This window comes from Myotis yumanensis, unplaced genomic scaffold, assembly GCF_028538775.1.
Source record: "Myotis yumanensis isolate MYYU_CA2020_CCGP unplaced genomic scaffold, mMyoYum1.0.hap1 SCAF_7, whole genome shotgun sequence".
Lineage (NCBI taxonomy): Eukaryota > Metazoa > Chordata > Mammalia > Chiroptera > Vespertilionidae > Myotis > Myotis yumanensis.
The window spans coordinates 62283407-62309592 of record NW_027223758.1 but is presented as its reverse complement, the minus strand read 5'-3'; the positions used below and the strand labels follow the sequence as shown (position 1 = coordinate 62309592).

General features: G+C 40.9%; 1 protein-coding gene across 1 annotated transcript in view; it reads right to left on the bottom strand.

The window, feature by feature from the left end:
• The window catches only part of RAB31 (RAB31, member RAS oncogene family), a 121295-nt gene that overhangs the window by 53453 nt on the left and 41656 nt on the right, over nucleotides 1–26186 (bottom strand). Inside the window, exons 2-3 of the mRNA XM_070420667.1 lie at nucleotides 14950–15029; nucleotides 2055–2136 (exon numbers count right to left, since the gene is read on the bottom strand). Coding sequence (XP_070276768.1) covers nucleotides 2055–2136; nucleotides 14950–15029 — 162 coding nt within the window. The remainder of the gene's footprint in view (nucleotides 1–2054; nucleotides 2137–14949; nucleotides 15030–26186) is intronic.

Genomic DNA, 26186 nt, shown 5'->3' with positions numbered 1-26186 from the left:
TAACAGAGTTGAAGAGGTGTTTCAGGCAGTGGCTTCATGTATGCAAGCCTGTCCTTTTAATTTAGTAGCAAAATAGAAGACATTCTAATGAGGTTAGCATTTGTAGGCCAGAAGATTTGTCCTAATTTTCTTTTTTTTTTAAAGAGATTTTTTAAAGGTTTTAATCTATAAACGCTGGAAAGTTAGTTTTAAATGAGGACTTATATAAAATGAAAATTATAATAAACATACTCTTGTTTGTTAGAAGCTGATAATGAAAATGATGGGTTATCCCAGTGGTCGGCAAACTGCAGCTCGCGAGCCACATGCAGCTCTTTGGCCCCTTGAGTGTGGCTCTTCCACAAAATACCGACTTCTGCGCATGGGCCACGAAGTTTCAATCGCACTGTACGTGCACGCCCGCACGTGGTATTTTGTGGAAGAGCCACACTCAAGGGGCCGAAGAGCCGCATGTGGCTCGCGAGCCGCAGTTTGCTGACCACTGGGTTATCCTAAACCCTGGATTCTCTTCCTTTGAGGGAGAGAGACAATAAGCAGAATAAGTGCGCTGGCCAGGTGGATCAGTGGTTGGAGTGTTGTCCCGTACACCAAAAGGTTGCAGATTTAATCCCCAGTCAGGGCACGTACAGGGGGTAACCAATTGATGTTTCTCTCTTTCTCTCTTCCTCCCTCCTTGCCTCCCTTCCTCTCTCTTGAAAACAATTAAAAAATATATCCTTTGCTGAGGATAAAAAATATACATAATATATATATATATAAAATAAATGAATAATTAAGTGAATTAAATAGTATATTAGAAGGTGGTGAGAGCTATAGAAGGCGGGAAAAGGAGGGAAGTGTTGACATTTTAAATGGGGTAGGTAGAGAAGCTGACCTTTGTGTTTGGATCAGACAAGGGAAAGTTCAACCTATCTTACTCCATAATTATTTGCTCTGAGGAAAGTTTTAATCAGCTGAAAACTCTCAGTTAAGACAAGATATTGGTTATCCCTGTGCTTCATTTACCCTGACCACCCCTTTCAACTTTGATAATATACAATCTAGTTATTACACAAATTCTGTTATAGACACCATGTGTTGGTGTCTACTATTTCACTTTTTAAAATCTAAAAGACATGAGCTTCTTAAATAATCTTTTCCATAAATATTTTCAGCAAATAAAAAGAATTAAGAATTAGAGAGGAGTCATCTACTGTTCTAGTAACCCAATGTCTATTCCCCCATTTTCCAGTAAGAGAACCCGGACTTTCTTTGGGGAACTAAGCCTATTTGACTTGCAGCCAATGTGATTCAGATGGAGCTGATAGCTGTGGGGTAAGGATATTACCTGGTGCTACTAGTAGGAGTACCAACCTTCCTCCCCCACCCCCCAACTCTGTACAGCATCAAGTTCAAGAGTGAGCACGTGACCCAAATGACCAAAGAGAACCCTCAGGTACCAAGACATAGGGTGCAACTCTTGGGAAAGAAGTGCTTTCCTGCACTAGGATGCTAAGGTGTCAAAATGCAGGCAGAGTTGCTTGCCACCCTTAGTGAAGGGAAGAAAAGGGTCTGCCTTGTGAAGCTAATCTAGAGGTAAGCCTAGCAAAGAAAAGGAATAGAGTTGGGTGCCTCTGACAATACACGGAAGGACTTGAACTCAGCCCTGCCTTCAAATAGGCACACCCCTTACATTTTTCTCATAGCTAAAGAGTACATTTCCTTTTTTGTTTTAATCATTTCCAGCTGGGTTTCTGTCACTTGCAACCACTAGAGCAGCCATGGGCAAACTACAGCCCGCAGGTGGGATCCAGCCCGTTTGAAATGAATAAAACTAAAAAAAAAAAAGACCGTACCCTTTTATGTAATGATGTTTACTTTGAATTTATATTAGTTCACACAAACACTCCATCCATGCTTTTGTTCCGGCCCTCCGGTCCAGTTTAAGAACCCATTGTGGCCCTCGAGTCAAAAAGTTTGCCCACCCCTGCACTAGAGTCTTGCCAAATACAAAGAACCCTTCAGAAAGTGATCTTAGTATTTTCTTTTGAAAGTCAACAACAAGGTATCCTTACCCGTTCCTGACCAGCAGTATCCCAGATGAGGAATTTGTGAAGTTCATTTCCACAAGGCACAGTTTTGGTCATAAAAGATGCCCTGAAAAAACAGAATCAACATCTCCACATTACCAGTTATCCTCTACAATCTTCAAAAAGACTTCTGTTTCAAACAAGTTAACATTATGCCTCATTTTATTTAATTTAACATTAAAGATCCACATCATCTTTGTCCTTGAAGGGCCACTAAGAGGAAAGGAGGGCTATTAGGATTCTGTCACCCAAAAGAAAATAGTCTACATTTTCTGTTAGTCCAGCTGGAGGTTTTAGAAGAGGAAAAAAGGCAAAGAATGTATTCAAAATACTGTTTTCAAAAACATTTATCATCAGGTGTTCTGAGACAAGATGCCCAAGATCATAAAAGCAAATGAAACTGTAGATTTTAAAAACTTATTATAACAATTAAGAGTGGAAGGACAGCTGGTATTTGAACATTTTCCAGTTTGGGCCTTGCAATGGCACAAGTTAAAAAAATTGCCTTGCCCCGGCCTATGTGGCTCCGTTGGTTGGGTGTTGTCCCATGAAGCAAAAGGCTGCTGGTTCAGTTCCTGGTCAGGGCACATACCTGGGTTGTGGATTGATCCCTGGTAAGGGGATTATAGGAGGCAGCCAATCAATGTTCTGCTCTCACATCAATGTTTCCCTCTCTCCCTCTTCCTTCTTCTCTCTCGCTCCATAAAAATATCAATAAAAATATTTTTTAAATAATTATCTTAACAGCCCTGGTGTGGTAGGGACAACCCCGGTGAGGTTGAAACGGCCCCCGTGAGGTAGGGACGACCCCAGTCAGGTCGAAACGGCCCCGGCGTGGTAGGGACAACCCCGGTCAGGTTGAAACGGCCCCGGTGTGGTAGGGACAACCCCGGTCAGGTTGAAACAGCCCCCGTGAGGTAGGGACGACCCCAGTCAGGTCGGAACGGCCCCGGCGTGGTAGGGACAACCCCGGTCTGGTTGAAACGGCCCCGGTGTGGTAGGGACAACCCCGGTGAGGTTGAAACGGCCCCCGTGAGGTAGGGACGACCCCAGTCAGGTCGAAACGGCCCCGGTGTGGTAGGGACGACCCCGGTGAGGTTGAAACAGCCCCCGTGAGGTAGGGACGACCCCAGTCAGGTCGAAACGGCCCCGGTGTGGTAGGGACGACCCCAGTGAGGTTGAAACAGCCCCCGTGAGGTAGGGACGACCCAGTCAGGTCGAAACGGCCCCGGCGTGGAAGGGACAACCCCGGTCAGGTTGAAACAGCCCCGGTGTGGTAGGGACAACCCCGGTGAGGTTGAAACGGCCCCCGTGAGGTAGGGACGACCCCAGTCAGGTCGAAACGGCCCCGGTGTGGTAGGGACGACCCCGGTGAGGTTGAAACAGCCCCCGTGAGGTAGGGACGACCCCAGTCAGGTCGAAACGGCCCCGGCGTGGTAGGGACAACCCCGGTCAGGTTGAAACGGCCCCGGTGTGGTAGGGACAACCCCGGTCAGGTTGAAACAGCCCCGGTGTGGTAGGGACAACCCCGGTGAGGTTGAAACAGCCCCCGTGAGGTAGGGACGACCCCAGTCAGGTTGAAACGGCCCCGGCGTGGTAGGGACAACCCCGGTCAGGTTGAAACGGCCCCTGTGAGGTAGGGACGACCCCAGTCAGGTCGAAACGGCCCCGGCGTGGTAGGGACAACCCCGGTCAGGTTGAAACGGCCCCCGTGAGGTAGGGACGACCCCAGTCAGGTCGAAACGGCCCCGGCGTGGTAGGGACAACCCCGGTCAGGTTGAAACGGCCCCCGAGAGGTAGGGACGACCCCGGTGAGGTTGAAACAGCCCCCGTGAGGTAGGGACGACCCCAGTCAGGTCGGAACGGCCCCGGCGTGGTAGGGACAACCCCGGTCAGGTTGAAACGGCCCCGGTGTGGTAGGGACAACCCCGGTGAGGTTGAAACGGCCCCCGTGAGGTAGGGACGACCCCAGTCAGGTCGAAACGGCCCCGGTGTGGTAGGGACGACCCCGAAAAAAAAAAAAAAAAAAAAAGAAACTTTCCAAGTGTCTTCCAAAGTGGCTCTTCCATTTCGCATTCTCATCAATAATAAATGAGAGTTTCTGTTGCTCCACATTCTTGCAAGCTATTGGAGTTCTCAGTGTTTTGAATTTTGACCATCCTAATAGGTGTGTAGTGGTATCTTATTTTGATTTTTAATTCTCTAATGACTTAATGATATGTGACCTTTAAATATGTATCTTTATATCTTCTTTGGCAAGATGTCTATCTGTTCAGATCTTATGCCCATTTTTAATTCTTGTCTTGTTTATTTTATCCAGGTTTCATATACTTACTCTTGAGTTTTAAGAGGACTTTTTATAGCTTTGAATAACAATTCTTTATCAGATATGTCTTTTTTAAATAAAATTTATTGGGGTAACATTGATTAATAAAATTATTTAGGTTTCAGGTGTACAATTCTATAATTCAAAAAAAAAAAAAAAAAAAAAATAATTATCTTACATCTTTACCTTGCTATGAATCTCACACTAGCAGCACCAAAAAGAATACCATCTTATTCCCATCCTACTTGCATACATGCAGGGATAAAGATGGATAGTTTAATATATAGTTATGCTTTCTCAACAAAAAAAGGAAGAATTTGAAATTCTCAGTAGATAATGAAACACTTGGCATTTTCTTTTTGCATATTTTCTTTTTTATTTCCAGTATTTATAGTTTTATTTAATTTAAATCTATTTTTATGTTATTTATTTTCTATAACCATTTATTCCCCATATACACTCTTCCACCTCCACTTATCCCCCTCCACCTCCTGCAGTTACCATGCTGTAACCTGTGTTCATGAGTTCTTTTTCTTTTTGTATATTTTCTCTTAATAAGCTTTTTTATTGTGCTCATGAAAGATGTAAAAATCTAAACAAGAAATGTTTAATACCCTTGACTTCTTTGTGAAAGATAAAGCTTCTCCTTCATTAAAAAATAGCAAGCATCCCCAATAGTGGGACAACCAGACATGAGAAGCCTCCTACTGTGATGGAATAAGTACATACATCTCCTATACAGCGTTCTAGCCAAAAAATGTTTCATCTGAATTTAGCCATGAGGAAACAGTCAGGCAAATCCAGGATGTGGAAGATTTTATAAGGTAACTGGCCTGAATGCTTCAAATAAGTCGATATTATGAAAAGCAAACAAAACAGAAGGCATGGAGATTGTTCTAGAATCTAGATTAAGAAAGAAGAAAGCATAAAAATACTAGAGGAATCCACAGGCAGCAAAATCTCAGACATACGCCGAAGCAATTTCTTCACTGATACTGCTCCTAGGGCAATGGAAACTAAAGAGAAAATAAACAAATGGGTCTACATCAAAATAAAAAGCTTTTGCACAGCAAAAGAAACCATCAACAAAACAAGAAAGCCCACTGCATGGGAGAACATATTTGCAAAGGTTATCACCAATAAGGATTTAATCTCTAACATTTACAGGGAACTCATACAACTTAACAAAAGGAAGATAAACAACCCAATCAAAAAATGGGAAACGGACCTAAATAGATACTTTCGAAAGAAGACAGAAGGAAGGCCAAGAGACATATGAAAAGATATTCAAAGTCACTAATCATCCGAGAGATGCACATCAAAACGACAACATGGTGGTATCATCTATCTCACTCCTGTCAGAATGTCTATCATCAACAAACCAACAAATGAGGATTTGTTGGCAAGGATGTAGGGTGCTGGCGAGGATGTGGAGAAAAAGGAACCCTCGTGCACTGCTGGTGGGATTGCAGACTGGTGCAGCCACTGTGGACAACAGTATGGAGTTTCCTCAAAAAACTAAAAATAGAACTCCCATTTGACACAGTGATCCCACTTCTAGGAATATATCCCAAGAAACTAGAAACACCAATCAGAAAGGATATATGCACCCCTATGTTCATAGCAGCACAATTCACCATAGCTAAGATTTGGAAACAGCCTAAGTGCCCATCAGTAGATGAGTGGATTAAAAAACTGTGGTACATCTACACGATGGAATACTACGCTGTGGTAAAAAAGGAGTTCTTACCATTTGCAACAGCATGGATGGAACTGGAGAGCATTATGCTAAGTGAAATAAGCCAGTCAGAAAAAGATAAATATCACATGATCTCACTCATATATGGAATATATTGAGCAACATAAACTGATGAACAAAAACAGATCCAGAGACAGAGAAGCCTCGATTAGACTGTCAAACCTCAGAGGGAAGGTAGGGGAGGATGGGGGTAAAGGGGAGAGATCAACCAAAGGACTTATATGCAAGCATATAGGCCTAACCAATGGACACAGACAACAGGGGGGTGAGGGCATGAGTGGGGGGGATGGGGGGTAATGTGGGGATAAGGACACATATGTAATAACTTAATTTAAAAAAAAAGAAAAAAAAAAGAAGATAGCAATAAAACAACCAAATACACTCACTATATGGACCTTGACTGGATCCTGGATTATGAGATAAAACAGCTTTAAAAGATATTTTGGGGTCAACTGGAGGAATTTAAATTTAGACTATATGTCAGATATTACCATTGAATCAAAATTAAGTTTCTGGGTATGAATAATGTTCTTATTCTTAGGAGATGCATACTAGAGTTTTTAGGGGTAGTGCCAGGATGTCTTCCTTCTCTTTCATATGGCTGAGCTGGCCCACCCAGGCCAGTACAGAGTCCAGCCCTGCATTCACGCAGCACTCATCCCAGTAATATTTCCTCAACTTCCACTTTACCCTAAGACAAATGAGAATTCCCAAGGAGAAAAGTATAAATTCCTGTAACTGCCTCATTATTCTCACAACATACATATACACACCCTGGATTAATAGAGAGTTCTAATTATCATGGGTATTTTTCTTATGTGATATGATGAAATATTATCAAAATAACTTCTGTCCCATGACATTTCATTTCTTTAAAAGTGTTCAAAATACATCCCAAACTACTGATAAGAGCAAAAATAATTCAAAAATGGAAATATCTCTATTACTTTTCTCATTACAAGAGCAATATATGTACTTTGCTAAAAAAGAAAATAAAAATCAATTGTCCATCTCACCACCTATCCACAATCATTACTAATTAGTTGGTATATATCCTTGCAGATTATTTTTATACAACTTTTACCCCCAAATTGATCATAAATTTTGTTTCTTCTCTACTTTACATATCATGAACATCTTTCTGTTTCTATAATACAAATGAATATCATTATCTAAATGATGTTATACACCACGTTATAAATTTATTCACTACTCCATTGATAGACATTTTGGTCACCTATTTTCATTATTACGACAATAATTAAATGAATATCCTTGTACCTAGACCTTTGGATCCTTGTACAACTATTTCTTTGGAGTTAATTCTTAGAAGCTCTACTTTGCTGTGGATTATACCAACCTACACGTCCATGGCAATGTATGGGACCATCTTCTCCCCGACCAATACTAATCCTTCAAATCTTTTCCAGTATGACAGGTAGAAAATGCATCATAGTCCTATTTTTATCATGCTTATTAGAGGTTTGAACATCATTTTAGTGTTTATTAACCACTTGTACTTTTCTTTTGTATCTTTAGTTCATGACCTTTGCCCACTTTTCAGTTGGGATGCTCATCCATTTCTTATGCTGTTTTAGTATTTTATACTAATCTTTGTAATAGTATCCTTAAAAAATATTTTTTGCAGTTTAATCTTTGCCCTTTAACTTTGTTTATGGAATTTTTGCCATAAATGCCTTTAATTTTTTACAATATAATTTTTATTGATTTCAGAGAGGAAGGGAGAGGGAGATAGAGGTAGAAACATCAATGATGAGAGAAAATCATTGATTGGCTGCCTCCTGCATGCCCCCTACTGAAGATCAAGCCTGCAACCCAGGCATGTGCCCTTGATCGGAATTGAACCTGGGACCCTTTAGTCCCCAGGCAGACACTCTATCCACTGAGCCAAACCGGCGAGGGTATAAATGCCTTTTAAACTGTTATGTAGACCAAGCATGTCAAACTCAAAGGCTAACATGGGCCAAATAAACAAGGTTTAAGTTTATGTGGGCCACAAAAAAACAAAAGCTTCAATTTTCATAGAAATGTAGGTTTATTTCAATAGAGACATGATGAATACAAAGGGCTGAAATAAGTGAGTAATCATTAACATAAAATAGAACATTTTAATAAAAATTAATATTTTTTCTTGAACATTAACATACCAGACACTGAATAACTGCATAAATTAATAAGCGTAATGCAAATAAACCTATTTTTCTTGTTCTCTGAAACGGAAATATTTCCTATTGCACACACCAAACAAGTCAGTCCAAGACTAATGATGTGGCAATTGGCTACTAAAATATTTGCTGCTAGTATTAGTGAAGAGAAATGGTGCACCTGCACGTAAGGCATGTTATGGAAATGAATGTAACACGATTATAGTAATCAGTCATTAGCAAACGTTGTAGTTCGTTATTAATAATTATGTATAACAGGATAGTGTAAAAATTAAGTTACGAAATTTTTATTAAAACGTTTCTTACATACTGTTATATGAGCTGGGCCACAAAAATATTTGTTGTGGGCTGCATGCAGCCCACAGGCTGTGAGTTTGACATGCTTGATGTAGACAGCTATATCAATATTCTGTTTTTGTATTTATTTTTGTTTTTACTCTGATATAAGGAAGATTTGCACTCATTCCTCAATATGTCCTAAGCAACAGGATAAATGCTACATCAATCCTATTCTTTAAAAGTTCTCAGACTTGGAAAACTAAGTTCATGCCTTTAAAATCTCAGGATCATAGATGTTAGAGCTGGGAAAAAACATGAAATATCCAGGCCAACCCCTTTGGTTTATAGATAGGGACAGTGGGGCCTTCTGAGACCCAAAAAACCACACTGACCTTGGTCAAAGAAGAACCTGAAGGCAAAGTCAGGAAAGAATGCAGAGGCCCTCACTGCCGGTCTGAGTGGAATGAGCACTTAGAAAGTCCCTCAGTTTTATTCATCTGTGAAATAGGACCAATATCTACTCTACATGACCTAGAGTGCTGTTTTAGGATCAAATGAGGAAATAACATCTGTGAAATTTCCCCTTGATACACAATAAGCCTGTGAGGAACAGCTTTAGTAACAGTAATATGCATATCCTATATATGTATATACATTTATACAAATACACACATATGTATGCACACACCCATGTACATACTCTTCTCTGTTCCTGATTTCTTGCCACTAGAAGAAAGACTATCAATATTTGGAATCAAGATTGATCATTAATCTTTTGGTTGTTTAGGGTTTTTTTTTTTCAGCCTCTTTGCTAGCTTTCAATCTTAAGAAGCTCAAGTGTCTTTTCTTCTCTATGGATTTCCTTCCAGAGTGGTACAGAAGGAGCATCGAAAATGCTGAACTGACTTCATTATCTGTGGGAACCGAAATCTGGCAGAAATAACCCAATGTCCTTGTAAAAGTTAAAATAGAGAGGGAGATACACACACCACACACACACACACACACACACACACACACACACACACACACACACACACGATGTTAACACAATCTGCTTGAATAGCAGAGCCAAGATTTTTCAGGGTGAGTCACAGGAGACGATAAGAATTAACTCTTTCAATGCTAAGATAATGACATTTCATAGCCTACGGCCTTTTCCCAAAGAGAATGTGATCTCAGTGGGAAGAACGAGGGTGCACTTGGTGAGTCCACTTTTAAAGTGTACCCTCGTTCTTCCCACTGAGATCACATTCTCATTGGGAAAAGGCCGTAGGCTATGAAATGTCATTGTCTTAGCATTGAAAGAGTTAATTTTTATGTCTCCCATGACTAGGAACCCTGACCCTCGTGCACTGCTAGTGGGAATGCAGACTGGTGCAGCCACTGTGGACAACAGTATAAAGTTTCCTCAAAAAACTAAAAATGGAACTCCCATTTGACCCAGTGATCCCACTTCTAGGAATATATCCCAAGAAACCAGAAACACCAATCAGAAAGGATATATGCACCCTCATGTTCATAGCAGCACAATTTACCATAGCTAAGATTTGGAAACAGCCTAAGTGCCCATTAGCAAATGAGTGGATTAAAAAACTGTGGTACATCTACACAATGGAATACTACACGCTGCTGTAAAAAGGAAGGAACTCCTCCCATTTGCAACAGCATGGATGGAACTGGAGAGCATTATGCTAAGTGAAATAAGCCAGTCAGAGAAAGATATATGTCACATGATCTCACTCATTTACGGAATATAATGAGCAACATAAACTGATGAACAAAAACAGATCCAGAGACAGAGAAGCATTGATCAGACCGTCAGACCTCAGAGGAAAGGTAGGGGAGGGTGGGGGTAAGGGGGAGAGATCAACCAAAGGACTTGTATACATGCATATAAGCCTAGCCAATGGACACAGACACTAGGGGGGTGAGGGCATGAGCGGGGAGGTGGGGGGGGGGGGGGTAAGGGGGGGGTGGGTAAGGACACATATGTAATACCTTAATCAATAAAGAAAAAAATAAGAAAAAAATAAAATAAAAGTGGACTCACTTGGTTCGAGTTACAAGTTTACTGCTTACCTAAACAAATTACCTAGCTGCTCTGTCCCTTGGGGCCAGCAGGGTAACTGAGAAAAAGGCTCTTGTGCAAAGGACATGAACTGAAATGTCTATGGGGCCAAGTAGGACATGTAAATGAGCAAAGCGGGCTAGAAGTAAAATACTGATAAAAAGAATAGGAGCAATAATAATAATAGTGGGGACAACATGGAGCAGAGAGAGCCCGTCACCCACAGGGAGTAGAGCACCTCTGGCTCACATCTGCATGGCTTCTGACACCAGGGCATGTGCTCCAAGCCTGCTGATTTATGCAAGAAGCCAGAAATATAAGTGTATTATATAAAAATCTTCAGATTCCCCATCATTAGCTTAAATTTTTTAAACCAGGCTAAACAAAACACATTTATAAGCCACACTGCCAGCCCACTAAATCTACCAGCTAAGGAATAAGCACACAATTTTTGAAAAGTATTCCATCTATGCCATCTTCCAAATATCTGTTTGTTCCTACAGGCTTTATTTTTCTGAAACTGGTTTGGAAACATTTTTCAAAATCTCAGAAGAGATAAGAAATTTTGAGCAATTTTAAAATTGGGAAAATAAACTATATCAGGAAAAGACAACAGATAAGAACGGAGGAGCTGAGCTTAATCTTGTTGCCAGAAAAAAGTGAGAAATTATGTAGATAAAAAGCAGAAGGGCACATAATTTAATAGTACAATCATTTAAAATTGTGTTTATGAAGAAATTTGAAGGTGTAAGCAATGTTTAAGTTTGAAATCTACAGGGGAAAAAACAATTCAAAATCACATATACAAAAATTTTCTAAATTTTCTAAAGCTGGTAACTATATACAAAAATAAGGACAACCTTTCTGAAAAACAATGTGGCAATATCTATCAATAACTTTAAATATGTTCTTTTCCTTTGACTAAATTACTCCATTGCTATGAGTTTAACCCAGTGAAATAAAAAGAGGTACATGCAAGTATTTATGCCCAAGGATATACATCATAACATTATCCTATATAATGAAACAGTAATATGCAAATTGACCCTAACAGCAGAATGACTGGGAATGACTGGTCACTATGACACACACTGACCACCAGGGGGCAGACACTCAATACAGGAGCTGCCCCCTGGTGGTCAGTGTGCTCCCACAGGGGGAGCTCTGCTCAGCCACAAGCCAGGCTGACAGCTGCCAGCACAGCAGTGGTGGCGGGAGCCTCTCCCGCCTCTTCAGCAGCACTAAGGATGTCTGACTGCAGCTTAGGCCTGCTCCCCGCTGGCAAGTGGACATCCCCCGAGGGCTCCCAGGCTGCCAGAGTGATGTCTGACTGCCAGCTTAGGCCCGATCCCCCAGGGAGTGGGCCTAAGCCAGCAGGTGGACATCCCCTGAGGGGTCCCAGACTGCGAGAGGGCACAGGCTGGGCTGAGGGACCCCCCAACCCCAGTGCACAAATTTTTGTGCACCGGGCCTCTAGTTTATAATATTTTTAAATATTTTAAACAAACTAAATGCCTTAAATGAAAGTAGAGCCATTAAAAATCATTATTTTTAAAGAACATTTGATGGCATAGAATTCACAATATAATGTTAAATGAAAAAAATATTTAATACATACAGTATATAGGAAAAAGACCGGAAGAAAATATAGCCAATGTTTGCAGTGGTTGAGGAGATAGGTCATGGGTAATTTTTTATATTTTTCCTCATGATTTTCTTCATTTTCAATTTTTATAGTGGGTACATAATTAGAAAAAACTATTATTTTCATCATGTTTTTGAAGATTATGTAACATTATAGGAACATGTTCATAATAAGTAGAAAACAGGATATAAAACTATATATATTATGATTTTTATTTTATAAGTTATGTGATTTTAGCTTTTTCGAGTGAACATGAAATTTTTAATACTTACCTGAGGATATACTTACTGATTTTTAGAGAGAGAGAGAAAGGGTGAGAGAGAGATTGATGTGAGAGAAAAACATCGACTGGCCACCTCCCATACACACCTTGTCCTTGAATTGAACCCGCAACCTACATATGTGCCCTGACTGGGAATCGAATCCATGACCTTTGCTTTATGGGACAACACTCCAACCAACTGAGCTATACCAGCCAGGGTGAACATGAACTTTTATAATCAGAAAAATTAGACTTTAATCTTGACTTTGTCAAGAAAATGCACAGATAGAATTTAAAGTATTCTGTTTATGCCATCTTCCAAGAAATCTGTATTCATGGAAAAGAATAAGGAAGACCTACGTGGATAAAGAATACATGCTGTAACACGTTAGGTAGTGTGTGATACTGTTTTTGTTTTTAGATATTTATGTATGGTCTAAACTTTTCATAATATGCATTATAATTTAAAGACATATAATGTTTTAGCTAATACATAGTGTCTTATAGACAAATTTTAGGCTTACAGAAAAATTAAGCAGAAAGTACAGATAGTCTTCATATAATACATAATTTTTTAAAAAAAACAAAACAACTACAATGCATTTACTAGACAAAGCACTGTCAACAGTATTTGATTGGCTACCAATGATCCATTGGGGCAGGGAAAGGCTTCCTCATGCTGCCCCTCCCACCAGGAAGTAGAGTTTATTTCCCCTCCCTTGAATCTGGGTTGGCATTATGACTTGCTGATCAAGAGATTGTGACCAAAATGACATACTTCTGTACAGGCATAATGATGTTTATAACTATACATAACAGTTACATTTAACACTTTTATATATTTACCATATTTGTGGTAGAAGCATGTATTGCCTTTTTTTAAAAAAAAAAATATCATTACAAAAGAAATTCAGATTTGTTATTTCTTAAAAATTTTAAGTTCAAAAAGTAGACAATGAAAGTTTCTCTTCTAGAAACACACTTCAGAGTTAATTATTCTTATGGGTCTTACTTTTATTATCAAGAAAGGCAAATTAAAGAGAAAAAAAGTACATTAAAGGGAAGAGTAAAAAGAATTTCCTCTATAAAACTGTCCCCAATCTACAGAAGTGACTATGTTGGGAGACAATTCTCCACGGGTCTCTTGCAAGCACAGATACTATCTTTCCCCCAGACTGTGTTTTCAAGGATGTCTGTATAGCCAAATAGCCTTGGTAGGGAGAGATAAAGTACCCCTTTGGAACAAAGCACAGACATGCTTACTGTCCATTGTAAAAGATTCAGGTTCCCTAACTTGGGGTTCCTCTCCTGTAACACAAGCTACTGCATGTGGAGTGTCACTTGACCCTCTTCACAGCACCCTATGGAAAAATGGAGCTTAGGGAACCAATGTAAAATAATACTCTAGCAACTGCTATTGCTCTTGCTTCTGACCCAGGAGTCCTGTGTCTTCTGCCAGCATCCATGACACTGGGCGAGTTAACTTGTTGGCTTGACATATATTTTTGTGAACATGTCTCTTTAAGCCACTTTTAACTGCAAAATGTGTTGGTTTTTCTCACCTCCACTGCTCCAACCACTGGCCTATCAACCAACTGTTCTTGAGCATCTGCTTATGCCCTGCCACAAACGACCAACAGAGACAATGGCCCATCATCAACCGTACAGAATTCCCAAAATATATGCATGCATTGTTTCCCTTCTGAAGAAAATGATACTTTGCTCTCTGCAAGGATCATGCTATCTTCAGGGAGAAAAGTAAGTGAAGCCAAGCTCTAAGAGTGAAAAATCGAGCACCTGCAAAACACACAGCAAAAGCACGTCTGGCAAAAGAATCCAAAGAAAAGGGGGAAATGTAAGGTCAGGGGCCCAGAAGTGAACAACCCACCCCTCCGTCCCCAAGCATCAGAATGGAAATGCCGACACTCAGTTAATCTAGAACATGAAAATCAATCTCTCCCACAGACGGGGCAGATACCTCTGCCATGTGAGTGCACAGCATTTCCAGGTTTACTGGCAGGCAAGTTACAACAGAGCCTTTGGGGATTTGTCCTGTGTCTCATCTTCCATCTGGAAAGAAAGCTGGCATCACTTTCAGAACAATACTCTTTGAGATCAAGGAAATGACCTTAGACTGCAGCATGACAATAGTTGGCTAGGAAAAAAATCATTGACAAGAAAGTAAGCCCAGACATACACCTGAAAAGTGACTGAATTTCTGTCGAAGTCTTTCCCACTGAGATCGATTCTCACTGGCTGGGATGAAACCTCTTGAAGGCTCAGGCACAACGTGACCTCTCTGAGTGCTCTGAATGGACAAAATGTGAAAGGGAGGATCACACAGAAACTTACCCAATGGTCGGGCTGATGTTGTGGTCAAAGTGATCCTGGACAAATCGACACACAATGCTTGATTTCCCAACCCCGGTGTCCTGGAAAAGAATGAGGACACACCATGAATATCAACGGTGCCAATTATAACCTAGTATAAACACAGAACAAGTGGACAGAGAGGTCATTTCTGGTTAATTGGGGGGGGGGGGGGCGGGGGGGAGCACGGGTATATTTTCTTCTATTTCTTACCAGTAGAAAAGAAGTATGGTAAAAGTAAGTTTTAGAAACATGTCCTACATATATACAATAATTAAACTAGAACTGGCATATCTACAATACATATATTTCCGGAAATTTGGAAATTTTTAGAGTAGTCTAGAGAAGTCTGGCAAAACACCACATTATTTTGGTAGAGATAGAATTGACTTTGTTCAAAACCTCAGTGTTCAGAAAATCTATTTTTCTAGGTATCACCCTGTGAGATCTATGAATTTTAATTTCTGTATTTCTTTTTTGTAAGGTTTTTTTCATTGCTTGAAAGAGAGAGAGAGAGAGAGAGAGAAACATCGGTTTGTTATTGTACTTATCTATGCATTCATTGGTTGACTCTTGTATGTGTCCTGACCGGAGATTGAACCCACAATCTTGGTGTATCAGGATGATGCTCTAACCAACTAAGCTACTTGGCCAAGGCTCTAATTTCTGTATTTCTGACATTTTCTCTTTAGAATCTGATGTTTGCATAATAATCTCCAATTCTGCTGAATTATCTGAATTCATCTCAGCTCTTTATTAAATAATTCTCCTAAGCTAATTAGGATAGCAGTCTACTTACACATTGGAAATCAAATACATGTATTTCTATCCAGTCCCTTCCAAAACCTTTGCAAAATGGTTTAAGGAATAAAATATACAAATATACAAGGTCAAAAGATAGGAGAAGAAATAACACCAGACAAGTGAAGTCAATGAAAAGCACTTGGCCAAATGGTCACTGAGAAAGAAGCGTTTGAGCCTTAAATGGCTGCAGGAAGGAAAGCTAATGAGAAGCGAGTCAATTCATGCCACAGAATACTGAATATATTAAGAACTGAAGGAGCAAGTTGAAATCATGGTCAGTGAAAGGTTCACACAGATATACCCTTAGCGCTCCAAGCCACGTACCAGGGAACAGACCCTCCTGACGGGAGGGTTTGGGCACTTCAGATACAGCTCAAGGAGCACATGATGCTGTTCCCTGCCCTGTGCAAGCCCAGACAGCAGAGGCGAGGATTCCCATCCTGGTGAGAGGTAAAACTGCAGATCCTGATGCTTAGAGTCCCCCAACTAAAGGCCACGCGTGCACCAGTTGACAAGCCTCAGTGCAAACAGAGCATTTGGTACTTTAGTCTTATAAAAAGAAACAACTGAGAAATACCAGACCTTAATACACACAACAAAAAAGCAGGATGCTCATTCAGAAGGTAAGGCTGATCTTACTCCCTCAGAAATTAAAAATACAATGGTAGAAATGGAAATTTCAAAGGAAGAGTTACAAAGCAATTGCCAATAACTCCTCTTCCCAGAAGGGTAACAAGGCCAAAAGATGCAAGGTCTGCATACTATCGACACAGAAGTCCTCATCAAACTGTGCTTATCTGAAAGGATCATGGACACATTTTGAGATCTATAAGTGAAAGGGGAAGGAGACATATTTAACCCAGAAAGGAAAAAAAATTGTCATACAGTACTTAGTTTAGAGGTACAACTTTAAAAGTGTAAATATGAAGGAGAAAATGTTGAAACTCAGAGGAATGTGTTTTTCTTTAGACACAAACATGAAATAAGATTTGAAATACCAACTGGCAATCTGAGTTAGTTTTATTCCTTCTTGCTCCTATGTTTAGGGGACAATTCCAGCAAACCTCAGGGAAGAGGGGCATCGGCTGGCGATACTCATCAGAAATTCATTCTCCAGAGGTCACCCGTGCCAGTGAGAGCGGCCTTCGGGTTCTGAGCCATCATAAAACAACTGCACCAAGAGCCATTTATCTGCAGTGAGCAGATCGATGTGCAGAGTTCAGAGAGGAGACGACAGAATTAAAGCTTCAGCTCCTCAGATTCCAAATCAATGCCGCTGCTATTTCTGAGCTGCACTGCACCCTCACTATGGATTCCGGCTAATGTTCCCCGCACTCCCCCAAACTACAACTCAGTTCTTTTCATCTCAGTTGCTTTTAAAATCCCCTGTGGATGAGTGGCTCCTGGCCCTCCTTTGAAACTGAAGAACTGTGCTGCCTTAACCTTGAAGACAAGGGAAACCCACTCTCTTACAAAGTGAACCGTTTTCTGCAAACTGCCAACACTGACCACACTAATTTTTATTTTTTCATCGCCAGGTTCATGGGGTGCAACCCCTCCCCAACGGTACACAGCTTGTAAATTTATTATTCCACAAGAAATGCTAAGTCATTCATCTCTGGCCTCTCTGAGCATCTGAAGCCATTCCCACAAGGGAAAGGCAGGTTAATGCGAGGGTCTGTCTTGTCCCTCTCCAGACCTCTCTATCACAGTTTAGGAATTCTCTTTCTCAGGATGCTTCTATGCATCCATTGTCCACTGGCCCAGCAAGCAATCATCAAGTGCTATCTTCCACGTGCCGACTGTAGGTGAGCCCTGACCAGTGGGTGATAACCTGGCCCCTCTCCGGCTTCCTGGTCTCAGATCCCAGAGAGAGAGGCCTTCCCGGGTTCTGAGCTATAATAAAACAACTGCACCGAAAGCCGTTTATCTGCAGTGTGCAGATCAATGTGCAGAGGTCGGAGGTCCACAACCATGAAAGCGCCTGACAGAGGCAAGTTCCTGCACACAGGGGTGGGCAGGGCTGCTCTGCCTGTGGCTAACGCACCGCCCAGAGATCAGGAGACAAATCCTTACCTCCCAAGTGTTTTGCTTTTTTGGCCCTCCTTGGTGTCCTTACAACTTACGCCAGGCCCACCCTACTCCCAAGCTGAGAAAAACATCCCCCTGAAATGCCCCTAGTTCAGTCCAGGCCCAAGCGGCCCTCCCCGCTGTGAGCTGCATGGCATTTTCTCTCTGTGGTTGGCCTTGGGAGTACAGGCTTTGGCTACAGCAAGTGTCTGCACAGTCAGGACTCTGCTCTAAGAAGCACATTTTGGAGTCTATCCATTCACTCTACCCCAGGGCTCTGCTCAAAACTGGCTCTAAATCCCCAAAACAGCCAAACAGCTCCTGCAAAGGTGACCCTCAAAACACCCCTGAAGATGAAAAATTCAAAAGCCACATTATTCATCTCTACTCATCAACTTCTACAGACAACTCAAGCTAAATCACCAGCTTTTCTGAATCGTTCAAGCAGCAAACCTGCTCAAATTTGGATTTAACAATCAATTCTTTGGTCAAATACACTCAGTGTCTCTTCCTTTTACAACTTCTTTTCTTATACATTTGATAGGGGAAAAAAAGTAACAGGACAAGAGAATAGGCAACGTTTTAGTTTGTTTCAGAAAAGAAATATTCGTAAAAAAACCAGCCTTCAATCATCTCTGGCCAGTGGCTTTATGAGGGCTCAAGAAATGACCTCCAGAACCTCCTTCTCCCAGGCCCCTGCTGTTCCCCTGCTGGCCACCAGGGGAAGGCCCTGCTCAAGGATTGCTGCGGCGGCCTGAAGCCAGGAAACTGGGCAATTTTCATGAATCACTCAGCTTCGTGATTTCCTTTCCCTGAAGGAACCTCATTCAGACATGACACATACACAAGAGGAAAACGTTGCCTGTGAGTCATGACTATCACACAGGAACACATACAGGTTTAAAGCAGGAAAAGAGAAGAAAGCCTACTGGGTGAATAAAGGAGTCAGTGAAGAAAGAGAAAGGATGAGAGAGGAGGGTCACGGCTGCCCACCATTCTCTAAAGGCCCCTGTATTTGTAGTGGACTTATAGCAATGGAAGGAAATTAGTCTATGCATGTAGTTTTCTATTCTATGAGAATGTCGTAGCCCATCTTGTCAAATCTCCTAGTTTTGCAAAAGAGGAAGCTGTGTGACTTCCTCAAGGTCACACAGCTGGCTGATAGAGTCATAACCAAATTTTCTGAGTCCCACTGAAAACCTCTTAAGGTTCTGACCAAGTTAAATCGCCTCCCTGCCAAAGGTACTTTGCTTCAATTGAAAAAGTCCATTTTCTAGAATTCACAGGAATACTTTTATTACTGCTTTCCAGTTTTACCTTCCATAGTAGTATCCTGTGTTCTCAAGATATAGCCGCTAGGTGTTTTGTTGTTGTTGTTGCCAACTACTGGGGAGGTAGAATAAAAACAAGTCTGATTCCACAAATCAGGAATAAAGTTTGCTAAATCCTGCCTCAGGGATAACCAGTGTTTCATTGTATCCCCCGTAAGGTAGATGTCAGATGCATTCTGAAGACTAGCAATTAATCCCAACTAACTGGGAACTGGATCTCTCATGATATTCCTCCCATATACATTATTTATTGGGGCTCATTAAAACAATTCTCTGAGAACAACTTACGCTGAGACATGACAATCTGCTTTTGGCCACATAAAAACTCTAAGCATTATCTGATTCACTCCTGGACTCCTGAAATGGGCTTCTGGTAGGAATTCCCACCTCCTAAGATAAAGAATAGTAAATCCTATGCAGATACATCACTGCTACCTAATCCTCTCTGATAAAAGACATCACCAATCAATTCAGAACACATTATGTTATTGACCCGGAAAAAGGCCTCAAAATCTTTTCAATCCAGCTCTGCAGAGAATCACTACAACTCAGAACAAATGGCTGTCCTCTCCCATCACTGATTGTCCCCACTCCAACCTCACTAAGTGCTGCTCTACAGCTGTTTTGGACATCTTTATAGGTGGTAAGGTTTTGGAGGAAACTAACCAAGAAAATACAAAGTTGATAACATTATAAATCAACAAGCCTCCTACGGAAAGGAAATCACAAACCATAACAAGACATATAGATACAGGAATTCCATTCCTAAGATTGATTAAAAGAAGGAAAAATGATCACAAAAGTTAATTGAAGTAGTATTTATAAAAATTAGAAATGGCCTAAAATTAACTATAAATTAAATCAATGATACTATGCATAAACAGTAATCTTTTTTTGTTGTTGTTAATCTTCACCTGAGAATATTTTTTTTCCCCATTGCTTTTCAGAGAGAGTGGATGGGAGGGAGAAGGAAAGAGATAGAGAGGAAAACATTAATGTGAGAGAGACATATCGATTGACTGCCTTCTGCATGCACTTCAACCAGAACCAGGGATGGAACCGGCAACCCACACATGTGCTCTTGACCAGGAATCAAACCTGAGACCCTTCAGTGGGTGAGTTGACACTCTAACTACTGAACAACACTGGCCAGGGAAACATTAATCTTTTTTTTTAAATATGTTTTTATTTATTTCAGAGAGAGGAAGGGAGAGGGAGAGAGATAGAAACATCAATGATGACAGAGAATCACTGATCAGCTGCCTCCTGCATGCCCCCTACTGGGGATCGAGCCCACAACCTGGGCATGTACACTGACCAGGAACTGAACTGTGACCTCCTGGTTTCAGAGGTCGATGCTCAACCATTGAACCACACTGGCTGGGGCAACAGTAATCTTTAAGCTTTCATTTCATGCTTATCAAAATGTGAAAGAATGATACTATGTATATGTAATCCTTTGAAATCAAAAGCTAACTAATTCAAAGTGCTTTGTATGTACTTAGGTGGCTATTAATGAGATAAAAGGATAAAAGGAAATAATTCAAGCAAGAATAAATTAAAAATTCTGAAGCTCATGACCTGCTGTAATGCAGTCACTATTTTTGCCCATCTCTCCTTTTTAAGCCATTTGACCTTAAAATTCCTCCACAAAATCTGGTCTTCTTCTAGAATTTCCAGTTTCCAAGTTGTCATCATCATCATCACCCATCACCCATCCAGTTGTTCAAGACAGAAGCTTGGGAGTTGCCCTTGACATCAATCTTCTTCAGCAGCCATACCCAATCAAGCACTAACTCCTGACCACTTCTTCCCAAAGAGCTTCGAATTTTTATTCTTCTTTTCATCTCCGTTGGTACTATCTCAGTTCAACAGGAGTATACTTCAATGTTCTCCCCAAGTTTCCCAAATCTCTAATCCCTACCAAATCTTTGCATCAGAATGAACATCTGATCACACCACTACTTCTGATAACTTCTCAGTACTCCAAGGAGACCAAATCCTAACCATGGTCCACAAGGCTCTGTATAACTGGACCCTCGCCTCCCCCATTTTCTCCCCCTACCCCTCTGACCTTGTATTCCAGCCACAGCAGTCTTTTATCATTTCTCATTTCTATTAAAAAAAAAAAAATGCCAGAACCGGTTTGGCTCAGTGGATAGAGCATCAGCCTGCGGACTCAAGGGTCCCGGGTTTGATTCCGGTCAAGGGCATGTACCTTGGTTGCGGGCACATCCCCAGTGGGGGGCGTGCAGGAGGCAGCTGATCAATGTTTCTCTCTCATTGAGGTTTCTGGTTCTCTATCCCTCTCCCTTCCTCTCTGTAAAAAATCAATAAAATATATATTTTTTTAAAAAATGTGAAAATAGCAGAATACAATTAGCCTATAACATGAGTCATGGAAATGATAAATGCAGCATCTGGTCTAGGAGTCAGAGGAAATCTGTGTAGCAAGGAGTTTTGCATTCATTTATTTGTTTCATTCAGCCATCCATTTATTTGTTTAGACTTTAAGCTTTGCATGCTTCTAAAAAGTCTTGTCTTAAACATTGATAAGGAGTTAAATTTAGGAGGACTGCAGAGGTCAGCCAGATCTTGTGAGTGGAGATAAACAAGATAAGGAGAGAAAGAGGCAGAACCACAGAATGACAAATGGTTTGATCTTTTCATCCCAAAGTTGAGGGAAGCCAACAGTGGCGCAGAACCCAACCCAGTGGAGTAAATAAAGGTCTCATCAAGGGCACTGGACACGGCCACCATCCCCTACCCCCTAGCACACAAAGACCTTGTGTGAAGACAAACTGGAGGCAGATGCAGAGAGGAGTGCCTAGTGATAGGGGACAGTGCCACTCACACCTGGCTATTTTTTCCTCTTTGGGAAGATGGAGGAGAAATCTGGAGGAAGTGTGTGCTGCTACAGAAGAGAGGAGGTCATGAGGAAAAGAGTTTCCGTTTCCTGTATCTGTCATGAGGGAAAGAGTTTCCGTTTCCTGAATCTGTAGGGCACCACAATAGGGCTTCATCACCACACCTTGTGTCAGAAGACCAGGTCCCAGTCATCCAGGCCAGTGAAACCCAGGGTCCTTTTGACTTTGATTAAATTTAGCTTCAAATCCTAGCTTTAGAAGTTATGTATATGTGCCTTATAGAGACCCAGGATAACCAGCAACCCCGGAGGCAGCAGAAGACAGTAGCCCGGACCTGACTAATGATCACAAGGTCCAAACCTCTGGCAGGCTAAAGACAACATTTTGACTTAAGTTATGTTTCAGTTCCTGAACTCTACGGCGGAGTGACCCCCTGGCTACTTTCCCATGAGACCAGACAGATGCCAGAGCTGTCCTCGAGACCTAAAGAAATGCTTTATTACCTTTACCTCGCCTCCAACCAATCAGCTCCCAGCACCACCCTGAGCCCTCTAACCTACAGTATCTTGTGATTTTGCCCTATATAATCTGTGACTTACAAGACATCGGGGAGTTCACCCTTTAAGCATTAGCTTCCCGTTCTCCTGGGTGGTGCCATTAGTAATAAAATACCCAACCTTTCTCCACTGCGGTTCTCGGTGTTTAGTGTTTGCCTCTGTTGGTACTGGTGGATGGACTCTCTCTGCTCTATAACACCAGCGCTCCCCAATGGCAATACCAGCCCTTTTTGCAACCCAAAACCTGGGTCCACCCAGAACAGAAAACAGAACGGAAGTCAACACAAAGGAATATGCCTCTGTCAGGCTCAGGAATCAAATCCGGGAAGCTCTGCAGTCGGCACTTAGAGGCTTCAAAGAAATCCCACAGAAATGCAGCACAAATTCTATATGAATCCACTTTTTTAAAGCTCTGGCCAAGGTGGAGAGCACACACATATCCCTTCCACTTCTCTGCACTGGAATTATAACAAAGCAACTATGAAAACTCCAGTCACACACACCCTTTACAAAAGTCAAAGGCCACTGCTTCTCAGGAAACTAAATTGACTGAACTGAGGACTCAAGGTCAGAGTCCTACACATCACTCCCCGAGCTTCCACTGTGCTCCCTGGAGATCTCCGATGCCGCATTCTGATTCTGTGTTTTCAACTCCCTTCCCACAGGAGGACTGAAGCACTTTGTTCCTGGATACCGTTCAAGGTTATACTACAATTATACACGTAATGGGCCTATTGGCCTCTGAGCCCTAAATAGTGTCTTGCTGGTATAAAATAATTCCTATACATCCCCAGCACATTTTACCAGATTCTTTAGCACTGAAAATGGTTCAGTATTTACTAACCAAAGGAACCACTACAAAAAAAAAAAAGGAAAAAAAAGCCATAAAAGCAAAAACAGCACTAAATTCAAATTCATAATATGCTTTTTTCATTACCACATATTCTATCAGATTTCCTCTGGTGGTGGTGAGAACTCTATCCAAACAGAGTAAATCTCAGCCTTCACGCTATGTTCTTAGGAAAAAGTGAGCTAACAATGCAAGAAAATCCAACTCTAGGCATCTTACTGTATTTAGGAAACCATACCACAAAATTATTTGAGAGAAACACAATATAAGTAAAAAGCTCCTGAGCATTCCCAGAAACAACTCGGCAATTCCTCTTGTCATGGTAATTTTGAAAAATGCCAATGGTGCATATTATAACAAATGTCTTAAATCCATTTACAAAGGGGAACTAACTATATATATGACAAAAATGAAACTAAATTGTCATACTGAAAAAGGTGGGGTGAGGGCATGAATGGGGGGGTGGAGGGGCAATGGGGGGGATAAGGACACATATGTAATACCTTAATCAATAAAGAAAAAAGAAAAAGGTGGGTTCTGCCCCAAGTCTGATAGTCATTAGATTTTGTTTTCTCTATTTCATGGGGAAAAAAAACAGCTTATAGACCTAATTTTTAATATATTAATAGCATTAATGAATTTAAGCATTAAGGTTAATGCCCCCATGGAAATTAGTAAACATAGCTTAGAAATTCCACAATCCTCTAGATATATATATCAAAAAACAATTTAGCCTGGCCAGTATGGCTCAGTGGTTGAGGGTCAACCTATGAACCAGGAGGTAATGGTTCACTTCCTGATCAGGGCATATGCCTGGGTTGTGGGCTCAATCTCCAGTAGGGGGTATGTAGGAGGCAGCTGATAGATGATTGTTTCTCATCATTGATGTTTCTATCTCTCTTTCTCTCTTCCTCTCTTAAATCAATAAAAATAAATTTTAAAATTTATAGAAAAGAGAATTTTAAATAATAGTAACAATAATAATCTAAAGTCCACATACAGAGAATAAGGTGCAAAATGACTAGGAGAGATGGGGGCGGGGGAGAATCCTACTAGAGATTATGAAGAAATATGCAGAAATGAGGAGCATAAAAGCACAAGAAATAAATTATTAAATGGTTCAAAAAGAAACAGAGACACACATATTCTCTTACTTTATTCATTCAGTCCTCACCACAACCCTTTGTAAAAGGGAGGATAGATGGCATTGTCCACATTTCCCACATAAGGAGAATATGGTCTTAAAGTTTATGTGGCCCTAGCCAGTTTGGCTCAGTAGATAGAGCGTAGGCCTGCGGAGTGGGGGGTCCCAGGTTCCATTCCAGTCAAGGGCACATGCCCGGGGTTTCAGGCTTGATCCCCATTGTGGGGCATGCAGGATGCAGCAGATCAATGATTCTCTGTCATCATTGATGTTTCTATCTCTCTTCCTCTCTGAAATAAATTTTTTTTAAAAGTTTATGTGAATTGCCTGCAATCCTATAGAGTAGTAAAAGCACAAACAAGATTCAGATTTCCCTTTCCCCATATCTAGCACTCTGTTTGCCATCCAAACCCTCTCCCTCCAGAAAGCATACATCCATCCACACATCCATTCATTTATTCAGTGTCTATGCAGTCAGCAATATGCAAGGACAAGAGATAAGAAGATAAAATCCTGATTCCTCCAGTCAGGATACTTACACATCAGATCAGGGTAAGGGTGATAGTGACTGAGATTATCATACAGGTAAACATCAATACCTCACCTGGATGGCTGATGGCTGTGTTCCAAAAGTGCATTTGTTGGCTAATCATTTGAAATTGAGATACGCGTTTTTCACTGAAATAATGCTGTAAATAAATAATGATTACTTCCCAAACTTATGCTGAACTGTACTCTACAAGGAAGAACCTGATACCCATGTTTATCATTGTTTCCATAGGAAACTTACTCTAATTTCAAACTGGGGATTTCAGCCAGTGGGAACCAGACTCCCAGGCCTTTAGTACAAAGAGAATGCCTCAGGAGAGTAAGATCTTGGGGGAATGAATGGTCTTGTGGACTTGGGTTTCAGTAATACTGCCAACAGTACAAACTTTTCATAGGAACAGCAGTGGTCAAAATAGTAATAAGGGCAATGACAAAAGCTGACATTTACTGAGCACATAAAAAGTTCCAGGCACCCAGCTAGGCATTTTACATGAAAAAGCATCAGCTATTACTCTTCAAGGGTTGCTTCTGCTCCAATATACCTTTTCAACCCTTCTGGGACTCCAATTATGCCTGCATTTATCTTTTTTACCTTATCATGTATATCTCTTATATTCTCTTCTCATTTTCCATTTTTTGTCTGAATTTCAGTTTGGAGATTTCATTCTGAGGTACTTTTTAGTTCTTTCTACAGATGTATCTAACATGAGAGTAATCCCATTTATTGATTTCCTAATATCAATTATTATATTTATTCTATTGTAAAATTTCCATGGTACAGTTTTCAGTTGCTTGCCAAATTGTGACTTCATGACTTTTATTTCCTTAAACATATTAAACATACTTATTTTATTTTAAAGTTCATGTTTAATCATTCCATTACCTTGATTCTCTGTGGGCCCAATTCTATTATCTGTGGGGAGGCGTTCAGTCATTGGCTTGTCTCCCCATATCTTTGGTCAGGTCTAATTAGTCTTAGCAGCACCATTTCAGAGAAGGAAATCAGAACAATTTGTCCAAGGACATGATGTTAAAGCTAAGACTCCA